General features: G+C 50.1%; 1 protein-coding gene across 2 annotated transcripts in view; it reads right to left on the reverse strand.

Annotated features, from left to right (window-relative positions):
- The window catches only part of GNAO1 (G protein subunit alpha o1), a 172781-nt gene that overhangs the window by 74890 nt on the left and 85490 nt on the right, over positions 1-12401 (reverse strand). For both annotated transcript variants that reach the window (XM_030298706.1, XM_030298707.1), the window contains exon 3: positions 10869-11010. In XM_030298706.1, the coding sequence (XP_030154566.1) occupies positions 10869-11010 (142 nt within the window). The remainder of the gene's footprint in view (positions 1-10868; positions 11011-12401) is intronic.

Raw genomic sequence — 12401 nt, forward strand, 5'->3', positions numbered from 1 at the left:
TTGCATCTGAGGTGGGTCCAAGATAAACTGTTAAGCATACACATTTAAAATATACCACGGGGCGCCTGGGTGGCTCAGTTGTTTTAAGCGCCAACTTCGGCTCAGGTCACGATCTCACAGCTCATGGGTTTGGGCCCCACATTGGGCTCTGTGCTGACAGCTCGGAGCCTGCATCAGATTCTGTGTCTCCTCTCTCTGCCCCTCCCCCAATCATGCTCTGTCTCTCCCTCTTTCTCTCTCTCTCTCTCAAAAACAAAATAAATATTAAAAAAATTAAAAAAAAATAAGATATACCACAATTTTGTGACCTTGACTTGGGAATTCTTTATTTTTCAATATGCCAGGGACCTCAAAAAATGGCAATGGCCAGGCAGGCCTCTCTTAGCCATTCTCTGCATCTTTTAAGGATGGGAGGTTTCTTTGGTTGCTCCTTTGCCCCCTTAAAACAACTGTGCTGGGCCTGAAGGACGTATCCACTACGCTCCCTCTGCAAAGACGAGGCTCACAGGTCCCCCTGTGGGGTGGCCAGGCAGAGACGGGAAGGGTTGTAATGTAGGGGCCTCCCAGACAGTCGCGGGAAGGGCCATTAGCGGGGACCCACGTCAGTCTGGACGCTCTGGAAATTTTACTTGCATAGTTGTAACATTCTTCCACCGGCAGAGCAGCGTAATGATGGGCTTACGGGGGGAGGGGGACGTAAGCTAGCGTGAGAGAGACACAGAGACATAGAGACAAAGAACATGCAAGGGCAAGGCATCATCGCCTGTGGCTTTCACTGACTGTTCACTGCGTTTTGTTACTGTGGGCTCTCCCATTTATGTTTCCTTTTCCTTTTTTTCTTTTAAAAATCCCACTCCCCTTTCTACAGGCAACGAACACGTGAACGTGCAAAGACAGCAGTGGCCCGGCCTTAATACCCCTCCACTTGGCATGCCTTGGAGGGGATGTCGGGGGGGCCAGATGGGGGCTGGGGCTGGCTGTGGCCTCGACAACACCCGATGAGACAGAGAAGTTGGGGTGTTGGGGAACGGTGGGGCTGAGGGGGCCTGACTGCTGTGCTCTGCCCAGGGAGCCCTGACCCAGGATCAGCTGGACTGAACTTCCTCCTCAGGACTTCTTCCTCCAGCTTTGCCCTGGCAGGAATCACCCGCCACCAGCTGTTTTCTTGTCTCTGGTGCCCCTTGGGACATCAACCTTCTGAGCCACCATGGGTGCCATAGACTGAATGTCTGTGTCCCTGCCCCTCTGCAAATTCCTGTGAAATGGTATTAGGAGGAAGGTCTCTGAGAGGAGATGAGCTCATGAGGGCAGAGCCCCCCTCACAGAAATGAGCCCACAGAGCTCCCTCATCCCTTCTGCCACGTGAGGACACAATCAGAAGCCAGGAGACGGTCTGACTGTGATCCTGGCCTTCCCAACCCCCAGAATGGTGAGACACAAATTTCTGTTGTTTAAGTCTGCGGTATTTTTGTTATGCCAGCCTGAGGAGACTAAGACAGTGGGGAAACAGAGGCAAAAACCAGAGAAGAAACTGCGAGCCACCTCTGCCACTGCCCGGAAAGACAGTTCACCTTGGAGTCCCCATCCACCAGGGCACCCCCGCTGCCACCCCCATCACCTCAGCACACCCACCTGCACATGCTGGCCTAATTCCCGGCAGTCCACACGCGGTGCCTGGTGCTATCCCCAAACTGCCCTCCCCTCCTGCCTGTGTGTCCCACTAGAGTGGCAAAAAAGGCCACGGTTTTGCTTCCTCCAGTTCCCTGACTGCCAGGCCAATGCCGGGTAAGAAGCCGGGCTGCGCAGCCTCCTGGACGGCCCTGGGCCTGCCGACTCTTGGGCCTCCCTCTCCAGGAAACGATGGCTGTTCCTGTGGTTTAGGACGCTGTTGGCTGGCTGTTCTTTTCCTTGCTGCCAAATACATGCTAACGTGCACAGTGAAGCTTGGAGTGGCTCGCCCAAGGGAAAGCACTTACCGATTACACTTAAGAGCGCGACCACCTGAAATCCAATGCGTACAACACGTCCCTGACTCTAATGGCAGTCTCCTGGTTCTTCAAGAACCAGCTCAGGGAGTGTGTTCACATCCGGCCTGTTGTCTCCGGGTCAAAGGCCTCAGGGCAGGAAGAATGTGGGCTTTCCCCCAGGAAAACTGTTTTCCCAGCAATGTAGTCCATCCAGAAGGCAAGTTCTTCAGAAAGCCCTGGGGCAGCAGATTGAGCCCAACCTCCTGTAAGAATGTCCTTCATCTCTGGGCCTGGACCACAGCGCCCGAATGTCCACAGGGAGGACCCAGAGACCCAGTGTGATCCTCTATCAACCAGCAAAAACCCTCCTGTGTTTTCAACACTAGACTTACTAAAAGAGGGAATGGCTTAGCATTTCATCAAGATTCAGAAAAAGGTTTTCGACCATCGCCCTTAGGAATTGCCAAAGCCCAGATGAGAAACCTTGTCTTCCCCTCAGCGGCACCTCTTCCTTAAACGCCAATCGTGCGTGAAGTGACTTCTTCAAGCCTGCTCCGACTTTCCTACCGTTTCCCCAGGACGGATAAGTGACAACAGGACAGAAACTAAGCAAAAGCAGTACTTCCCCTATGCCAGTTCTCAGGCCCCTTTCACATACTTTTATTTAGCTCCCACCACCCTCTGCCCAGAAGGCCTGGCTCCCTGCTCCCCTTCACCTGCCAGGCAGAAGCAACCTTTGAAAACTATAATAGCTGTCACTTTGCTTTAAGGCACACAATCCTGATGTTAATTAACCTCTCCTGAGCACCTACTGTGTGCAAGGCCCTGCTCTAAGAGCACACACTTTCTGAGTCATTTAATCTTCAGACAACCCACTGATAGATCACTGTTATTATCTCCATCATCATTACCCACCTCAGGGCTCATCTCGCTGCACTTTCATGAAAATAAAAAACGCTCTCTATGGAAGTGTCTGCCCTCCTTGCCTGTGCCCTTTGGGGGTAGGGACTGGGTCTGACCCACCGCTACATGAGTTCCTGCATGGACAAATAAATGGGGCAATGCAGGAGGCTGCTCCAGCCACCTTTGCCCTCAACATTGAGATCAAGAAGGCATGAAAATAAGTGTGTTCTGTATCTTTCATTCCCTCCTCCACGGGTGTGTCTGTTCAGGGCAGGGGCTGTGTCTGTCCGGTTCACAAGCATATCCCTAGCACCTAGCCCAGCACTTGGCCTCGGAACACCTGCTGGATGAATGGAATCACTCACGAGCTCAGCTATCCACTGGCCCCTGCTGTGCACTGAACACAATGATGGGGGTAACATGCAGATGGACGAGACTGGTGCTGCCGCCCTGGGCCAAGGTCTCAGCAGCCAGATGTGGGGCTCCTTATGGCAGGGCTTAAACAATGGGTGTCTGTCCCAAACCTGGAGCCTGAGGTGGTTTTAGACTACAGGGAAGGAGCTGACCTGGCTGCACTGAGTCACATAGAGCTGGAATGTCAGAGCTGTAGGAAGTCTTAGAAATCAAGAAGTCTACCTTCTCATCTGAGGAACAGGATCTCCACCCAAGCTTGAGAGCCCTACCTCTTTTTATCTTTGTATCCAACCCTGCCGCCCTATGCATGGTCAGCCAGGAAGCGAGTGCTCCGTAAGCGTTTGTGAAATGACTAACTGGCCAACCGAATGAAAGAAAATGAGGCCTCCCATTGGCTGGGTAATTTGAGGCAGACTGGTCAGATGGAAAGAGAAGTGAACCGCGACTCCGGAAACTTGAAGTTCTAGTCCTGGGTCTGCCACATCATCCCCTGAGTAGGTCCCTTTCCTGTTTGGGCCAGATGGGGCCTATTTTGCCCCATCTGCAAAATGGAGCAGTAGAATTAGATGGTCTTAAATGGAGGAGTTTCCAGCTCTTTTGATCTGGGCAGGCAAAAGGTCAGAGCAGGGCGGACAGAGTTGGGCTGGGATAGCCAGGGAGCCTCGTGCGCAGCACGTGACAGGCGTTCTGGCTGCTCCCAGCAGAAGCCTCTTCCTGGCCTCAGGTTTGGGCACCGGCACATGGAGGCCTTCATCTGCGCCTCCCCCAGCCCCCATCAGATCTGACAACCACCAGTGAGCTTTCTCCAGGCCCCAGGGAACTCAGGCAGAACACAGGCCACAGAGCATCCTTGTTTTCGTCCGTTTCAGAATTCACGCAAACTACAAGGGTGAACCGCGCTATGTCATGGAGACAGGCCACGATATTTTCCTGATTAAAAAAAAAAAAAAAGATAGGGTTCTGAGCTCCACTGTGTGACTTAAATGTCAAGATTTCTTTTACCAGAGGAGATCTGATGACATTCTGGAAACCAAGTGTGAAATTTGATTCTGCCTCCCCAAAGAGCTGCCATTATCTCAGGTTGGCGGGGGGCAGTTCTAATGAAGCCCCTTGGTGGAACAGAAGAGCCCCAGGCGGCAATTCCTGCCAGCACCAGTCTTCAGTCCTGTTTAGGTCAGTGACCCTGCACAGCTCAACTAAGTACCTGTGCCTCTGTTTCTAACATGCAAAATGCAGATACAACTGTGCCCATTCCTCACTAGATTGCTATCAGGATCATTTATCAAGATTTTATCGATAATTTTAAACAAACAAACAAAAGAACAAGACTTATTTATGCGCTGAGAGCTCTGCGTCAGGCCCTCTCCTTAGCATTTGGCATGCATTATCTCATTTAATTTTACAGCAGATGAATGAAGAAGGTATTAGGATTATGCCCATTTTAGAGACAGCAACACTGAGTGTTGAGGAGGCTGAATATTTTACCCAGGGCCATAGAGCTGGTGGTACGGCTGGGATATGAACATAGTATCCAACACTTCTTGTGTCAGGCACCATACACAAGACCTGTACTCTGTCCTCAGGGGGTTTATAATTTAATGAGAGAAATAAGCACATGTACAAAGGGTGAACAAATGAAAACGAGAGTATTTTCAACTGGATAAAGCCTCCTACAAGCTCAAGGCATTACTTCTTTCTCCTGCCCCACTAGTTTACAAGGTATGTTACATATGTAAGTATACACGGATATGCACATAAATGCTATGTACGTTTATATGTGCAGGTGATAAAATCTGTTAACACGGGATTGCTTCTCCATCCCCTCATCAGTCCAAGTGAACCTTCTAATCCTGTAATTGTCTCCCCCCCCCCCCCCCCCCCCCCCCCCCCCCCGCCCCATCCTTTCTTCCAAGGAGTCCAGGCCAGTTCTGCCCAAGTTTCTCTGCTTTTGTGATGCAGATGTAGGCCCTGGGCTGAGCACGCAGAAGCACAGGGAGGAGAGAGGCTGCTCCAAAGGTTAAGACAATTTACATGATAATGAGCTGGGGGTGAGGAAGGAGGGAGGTCGAGAGTGAGGGAAGAAAAGGGGAGCAGGGAGCAGGAGTGGAGGAGGAGGGAGGAGGAGGGAGGGGGAGAAGGAGAAGTGGAGGGCGAGGAAGAAGAAGCCGAGAAACAGATGGAGAAAAGGGGGAGAGGAGAGGAAGAGAGGGGACCTCTTAGAGGCAGAGAGGAGGAGAAGGAACCAGAGAAAAGGCGGGGGAGCGAGAAGAAGAGGCCAAGAGAGGGAAAGCTGCGGGGAGAGAAGGGTATCTGCAGAATTTGGGGGGCCAGCAGCTCAAGAGAGAGAGTGGAGGTGGGGCAGGCATGAGGAGGACAGAAAAGGACGTCTGAGAAAAGCAGCAAGAGTTACCCTTTGGGTCCCTTTGCATACTTTTAGAGAGACTTAGGATAAAGAACGAGATTTTTTTTAAAGATCTGTTTTGCCTGGTTGTGCTGTGCCTGTTTAAGTGGGTCTCTGCTCTGGACCTGAGCCACATGGATTACAGCTTCAACAGGGTTCCCAGCTAGATTAAATATGCACCTATTTTGCCTGCGTGACCTGGGCCAAGTCACTGAGCCTCTCTAATTTTTTTTTCACTTGTAAAGTAGGGATAACCATAGCACCCTCTGCACAGGTAGCTAGTGTTAGGATTAGATAATGAATGTAAATCGTGTAAACTGGGCCCTGGAATTTACAGATTGGAAGCCACTATTATCAGCATCTTTAGTTCCTAAAGCTTCAGTTCTCTGATCTATGTACTTGCTGATCACTCCCGCTGGGTAGCAGGTAGCAGGTAGCCCATGAGTTCCAAGGAGACTTAGCACACGGGGCCCAGCCCAGCCCCACCTGAGACTTTGCTGCCAAGGTTTCACCTTGTTCCTGGTCAGCCAGTTTTCTGGTCTGTGCCCTTCTGCCCCAGTAGCCTTCTCAATCCCAGGCCCCTTTCTTCACCTCATCACCACACACCCCTCTGGCTGCCCTTCCTTTCCAACCCGCATGGAGACCTCACACCCCAGCGTGCCTCCCCCTCCCTCTACTCCCTGCTCGCACAGGAGCCATCATGAGAGCTTCCTTAAAAACCCACTTTCATCCCTCCCCAACTCAAAATCTATCAAAAGCTGCCTGCTGCCAATAGGATAAAACCCAAACTCCTCGGTGCACTTTCCAAGGCCTCCCGGATCTGGACCTAGCTAACTGCATCTTCTAACTCTCCCACACCTTGCAGTATCCTAACCTCTGTTCTGGCCACTGGCCTCCCCTGTCCGTCAGATCTGTTTTGGTAGCTACCAACCCACTGTCTTTACTCCTGTTCTTCCTGCTGCTTCGAGTCCCTTTCCTTACCCACCTCAGTCCCCATCAAGCCACACCCCTGCTTCAAGGTCTGTGCCAGCCTCTCTTCCCCGAGAGGGTTTCCCTGACCTCCCACACCTCATGATGGCCCAGCCATTCAGCTTGTGAACCCTGTCTTCCAACGAGATCAGTTCCTTAAAGGCTCTGTCTCACATGCCTCCAAATCCTCACACAGCACTTAGCACAAAGCCTTTACCCACAGTACATACCCAACCAACATCTGTTCATTCAGTGATGAATTACAGGTACTTCCCCTTTTTTCTCCGACAACGGAGAAAGTTAGAAATGTCATTCTACTCAAGGGATTGTTCTGAAGACCTACAATATTCTGAGCACTGTGCAGGTTTTTATGGGTAAGGAGGGGACCGAAAGATGGAATGACACAAGCCTTGTGCAAAAGGACCCGAAATTATGAGGGATTTCTTATTCTAGGCTCCCCTCGTGGGCTTTATGAGTTCCAGAGCCCCCTGAAATTATAGGCAAAATTTCCCAGATATGTGCATGGGACAGACAGGAAGTCTCCCCGCTTTCATTAGCTGCTCAAATGGGTTTTGAACACCCTAGAGAGCAAGGGTCATGTTTCTAAGGAAACAGTAACACAACCAATTTTCATATTGGTGGGTGAGTAAATGCTCGATGGAGAGAAAGACTTGAGCTGAGTTTCACTGTCAAGGGGAAGGAAGGGAAAGCCTTCACAGAAGAGAAGGGAGCTAAGCTGGTTCTCAGTCAACAGGGGGAATTCTAGGAGGAAGAGAAGGGGAAAAGGGCATTGGGAGCACAGGGTATGGCCTAAGACAAGGCCTGGAGGCATGGGAGTGTGTGGTATCTTTGGGGAGGGGCCAAAGATACCCCCTGTGGTCCCTCTGTGGGCTTCTGTGGTCTTCTGTGGCTGGGGCATGGGAGGTAGAAGCCCCAGATTGATGTAGGGGGATCCCTGTTACTTGTCCCAGGTAGAGGCTCTTTCAGGAGTGGGCTCATGCACAATCATATGACCTGGGGTGTCTACATGACAGAGAAGCTGAAAGAGAAACCAGTCACTCCTCCCTCCACTGGGGGCCAGGGTAGGTGGTGAACCAGCTGCCCAAGAGAAGTCAGGAACACCTGTTCTAATGAGGTACAGCAAGGAAGCTTCTAGATGCTTCTCTGTATGGAGAGTGCAAAGCTGGCTGGCCCAAGGAGGCTCTGGATATGGGGCTGTCTTCCTCTAGATAATCCATGATGGGTTGGGGGAGGAGGGCAGAGGTGGGGAAACCAAGAGAGTGAGGGAGTCTTTAGAGGCCAAAACACAAATCTGGGTCTGCTCTGCATTGGGCAGTTCTCACAACATCCAAACAGCAGACTCTCCAGGTGGGCAGCCCCTGGGGTCCTGAGAGAGGAAAGAGATTGGAGACCCAGCATCTGGGGTCAGGGCATCTGGGCACCACCAACTGGCTGGCTGTAGGTAGACCTGACTGGAAGATTCCAATACCCCAGGGCCCTGCCACTCTCCCAGGGTGCAGTTCAGGCTTTCTCTCTTCCAACATGCCAGGCTCACTCCTCTGTCAGGACCTTTGTGCTTGTTTGGAACCTTTGTCCCCTTCTGCTCCCATGGCTGTCTCTTTCTCATAGCCAAGTTTCATCACAAATGTCCCTTCCAGATTCAGGGGAAACTGTCTGAAGTAGCTGCCCCCATACTCCCACCAAGATTAATGTATAGGGGTCCCTGCACTCAGCTTCCCAGACTGCAATCCATGCTGGCATGCTTCCAGAAAACATCTTCTCTAGCTGCCTGGCTCACTTTGGCCTGAGTCTTGGGTCAATTTTTCTTTTCTGCTCTCCACAGGTGACATAACAAAGGGAGGAGGTGCCCATGGGCCTGGAGACCTTTGTCAGCCAGAAGGATTGTGCCTGAGGAGCCTGAGTTGCTTTAGGGATGGGTCAGGCACCTGCCATGGTGCCACCTATGACAGGACTGGGCTCCGACCCTACCGTGTCCAATGGACTCTCCAGGGCAGCCCGCTCTGGTCCTGGTCTCTCTTTGCACTGGCACCTTCCCTGCCCTCCTACGTGAGGACTGTCTTGTCTTGTGTCACAAAGGAGACACAGCCCCAGAGGCCCCAGGAGCCCCTGGCATAAGTCCTTGATATATCGTATTCCTCCCAATTCCCAAGCAATGTCTGTTCAGGGTAATAAAATGGAGAAAAAAAAATTCCACAGGAATAAGTAGAGCTTTCAGAACTGAAGGAGAAAAGCATTCCAAAGTCACAATGACTTGTCTGGGTTTTAATCAGGGCAGGAGAATTTTGGGGAGGAAGAGCTGGTTGGGAGGCAGGCATGGCAGTGAACACACATACCCTTGGGAGATCTCACGGGCCGTGCATACGTGTCTGCATGTAAGCGTGGAGGGCATGTGCTGTGGGCACATGGACCTTCTGTACTGTAGCTGTCATTTGGTTAACAGAGATTTGGGCATCTTGCTCTCTCTTTGGCCAAGAGGCCTGTGGCCTGTCCTTGTCTAAAGATCACACCAGGCATTTCCTGCTCTGGGCTTTAATGCCTGAGTTAATGAAAATGAGTTAATGTATAGAAAATGCTTAACACAGCACCTGGCAGCTAGGAGGTGCTCAGTAAGTGACAGCTTGTCAATTACCACTGTGGCCATTATTATTAACACGAATGGAGCCCTATAGCCATCTTGGCTAATTCTGATGCTCTGAGTAGGTATGCGCTGACTGCCTGGTTTCTTGGGGCACCACCCACTCTGTGCTCATTCCTGAAGCCCCGGCAGCCAGCACCGTGCCCGGCTCGCTGAAAGCCATCAGTTCATGCGTCACGGAAACAGGACTGAAGACCTAGCATTGCCACTCTTTCCACAGGCCCTGGTTCTATGACAGAAACCAAAGCAGGTCCCCCTGGTGGGAAGTGCCTCCTTTGCAGAACCACTGCTGGACTTGGCCCCTCAGAGGAGCAGGGGGCGGGGGGCGGGGACCCGGCCCTCCTGCCAGCACCAGTCGTCCCTGTCCCGGGCTGGCCTTCAACACACCCTCCGGCACCAAATACCCCTGTGGAGGAGGAGCCAGTGCCTGAGCTGGGATGAGTCTGCCCTATGGAATTAGAATTTTGTGTGTAAATTATTGAATTTTACATGTAAAGCTGTCGGCCACAGATTACTTACCAGATGAGGATAGTTTTCCTCTGTGAGGGAGATGATTTTTAGCAAAGACAGGATATGTAGGTAGCACACTACTGAATCACACAGTAATCAGAGATTAATTCTCTCCATCCAGAGGCTCCAGTGTGGGGCCCAGGCACTCAAAGACCTCCCCACCTTCCCTTCTCCACCTTCCAGGACACAGGGAAAGGATTGCTGGGATTCATGAGCCCACCAGGGCACAAAGAGCCACTTGTGGATAGAATTCTCTAAGGCTATTTTCCTTCTTTCCCTTCCTCTCTTTTATTTAGCTTTGCCAAGGAGAGCTGTATATGGTTCAGTCTTACAGTTAATGCAAATGTTTGCAAATAAGAGGCTTTTATGCACTTATTCCATTCACCACTTATCAGACACCTGGAAACTCAACTGAAAAACAGTTCCTTGTCTATAAGCATTGAATCACTAAATTGTACACCTGAAACCAGGATTACAGTGTATGTTAACTAACTGCAATTTAAATAAAACGTTCAAAAAAACCCAACAACCCCTATTTCAGGACATCAACTTCCTACAGGAAGGAGAGCCTCTTAGGTCCTCAGACTCACCTGGAAGAATGAGGTGTAAAGGAGGAAAGAGAGTCAATTCAAATGGCTGCCCCACACTCCCAAGAAGGCAAGCACAGTTCTCCTAAGGAGGGGAGACGGTGCTCAGGTAGTGCTTGTTTGGTTTGAGAAATGCTTTTTCTGTTCAAGTTCATTGCCCAAGGGCAAGTACTGTTGTGTGTTGTAGGAGTTCCAATTTAGGACAGTCACCAACCCTTTGTCATATGCAAAATAAACAAATTCTGTGTCTGCTGTCTTTGCTGGCGACTTTGCTTGGGAGGTGTGCCCATCACCTAAGCCCCTGTTTGACTGTATTTGCCAGGCCGACTGATACACTGGCTTAGGCTGGCGACTAGCCTTCTCTATCACACACAGCAGTCTCTTCCTGTTCCTGGGAGGCAGCCGATGTTGCAAAGAGCACAGCCTCCCTCCCTGAGGTGCCCATGGGCCCCGTGGCCTACCTTTCTCTCTTTGTCACCATATTCGATGCCCAAAGTATCCATGGCCCGGACGATGGCTGCCAGGGACTGGATGGTGTTGCTGTAGACAACAGGCTTGTACTGTTTCACGTCTTCTCCAGAGAAGCCATCTTCGTGGATGATCCTAGAGAAAAACCACACACACATCTGATGAGTGCACTGTCCTCACTTGGCATCAAGAATGCCAGGTGCGTGAAGCCCCCGGGGCCAACCTCCTGGCTTTGCTGGCTGAGGACTGGGTCCGACCCGGATGCTGAATTACTGACCTGCTGCATCAGTACCATAAAATCTGAAGGAAGAACCTACTGAAATTAAGCTGAAACAGAGTAGTGGCAAAAAGAAACGTAGTGTCTTTACACTCCCTATTTATAGTGACAGCAGTATCAGTTGGCAAGGTGCTGATGATACTTGAAAGTGCTTAGAACAGGAGGGGCACACACGAAGAACTCAATAAGTGTTAGCTATTGGTATTTTTAAACAAAGCTCAGGGTCTTAACTTAAATTTCCACTTAGAAGTACATTGATGAAGACCCCGGCAAGAAGCCTGCAAATGAATGATAATTTTTCTTTTGCAGAAAACTCACAGTGCTTGAAGGAAAGAGGACTCACTTAAATGAACCGTCGTCATCTCTGACAACAGAAAAACCAACAGAAGGAGGGTGCCTACTCTTCCATCCCTGGCTGGGATTGAACTACCGTGTCACCCTTATTCTGGTGGCTCTGAATAGTGACACGGAGGACACAAAAGTGCCATCAGTTCTCAGAGGCCACGCGATACTCTCTGCTCTCCTGTTCTCAGATTCCTCCGAGGTCAAGGTTAAGGCTAGACATGTCCTGATGTCCCTTCTCCCTGCAGAGAGCAGTCACTCGGTACGGGCTTACTGCTGACCAGGTTCCAGGTAGGGGAAAAAACTAGAAAGAGGGGATAAAACCTAAACGTGGCAAGAGTTCTTCTATAGCTGAAGTAACGAGGAAAGACTGAATGGATTTTGAGATGAACACCCAACAGTGGCCACCACCTCCCCCAAGAAAACTGTGTAAATTCTTCTCTGGTCACATTTTCCAGTTCGCAATTAAATACTACTTATGGTATGTACATACATCAATATGAGAGCTGAAACTTCCACATCAACACGGCACTTTTCCATTCCTTCATTACCTTCAGTACAGAAGAAAATCACTAACAATTCTTTTTTTAAAAACAGTTTTACTGAGACATAACTCGCATACCGTTCAATCCACCCATTTAAAGTGTGCAAGTCAATGTTTTTTGGTATATTCGCATAGTTCAACAATGATCACTAGTCTAATTTTTGTCCCCCCACCAAAAAGATACTCTGTACCTATTAGTAATCTCCACTCACCCCCCACCTCACAGTAAGCAATCACTAATCTGTATTCTGTTTCTATAGATTTGTCTATTCTAGACATATCATATAAATGGAATCATATAACACGTGGTCTTTTGTGATAAGCTTCTTTCATTTAGCATAATGTTTTCAAGATTCATCATTT

This window comes from Lynx canadensis, chromosome E2, assembly GCF_007474595.2.
Source record: "Lynx canadensis isolate LIC74 chromosome E2, mLynCan4.pri.v2, whole genome shotgun sequence".
Lineage (NCBI taxonomy): Eukaryota > Metazoa > Chordata > Mammalia > Carnivora > Felidae > Lynx > Lynx canadensis.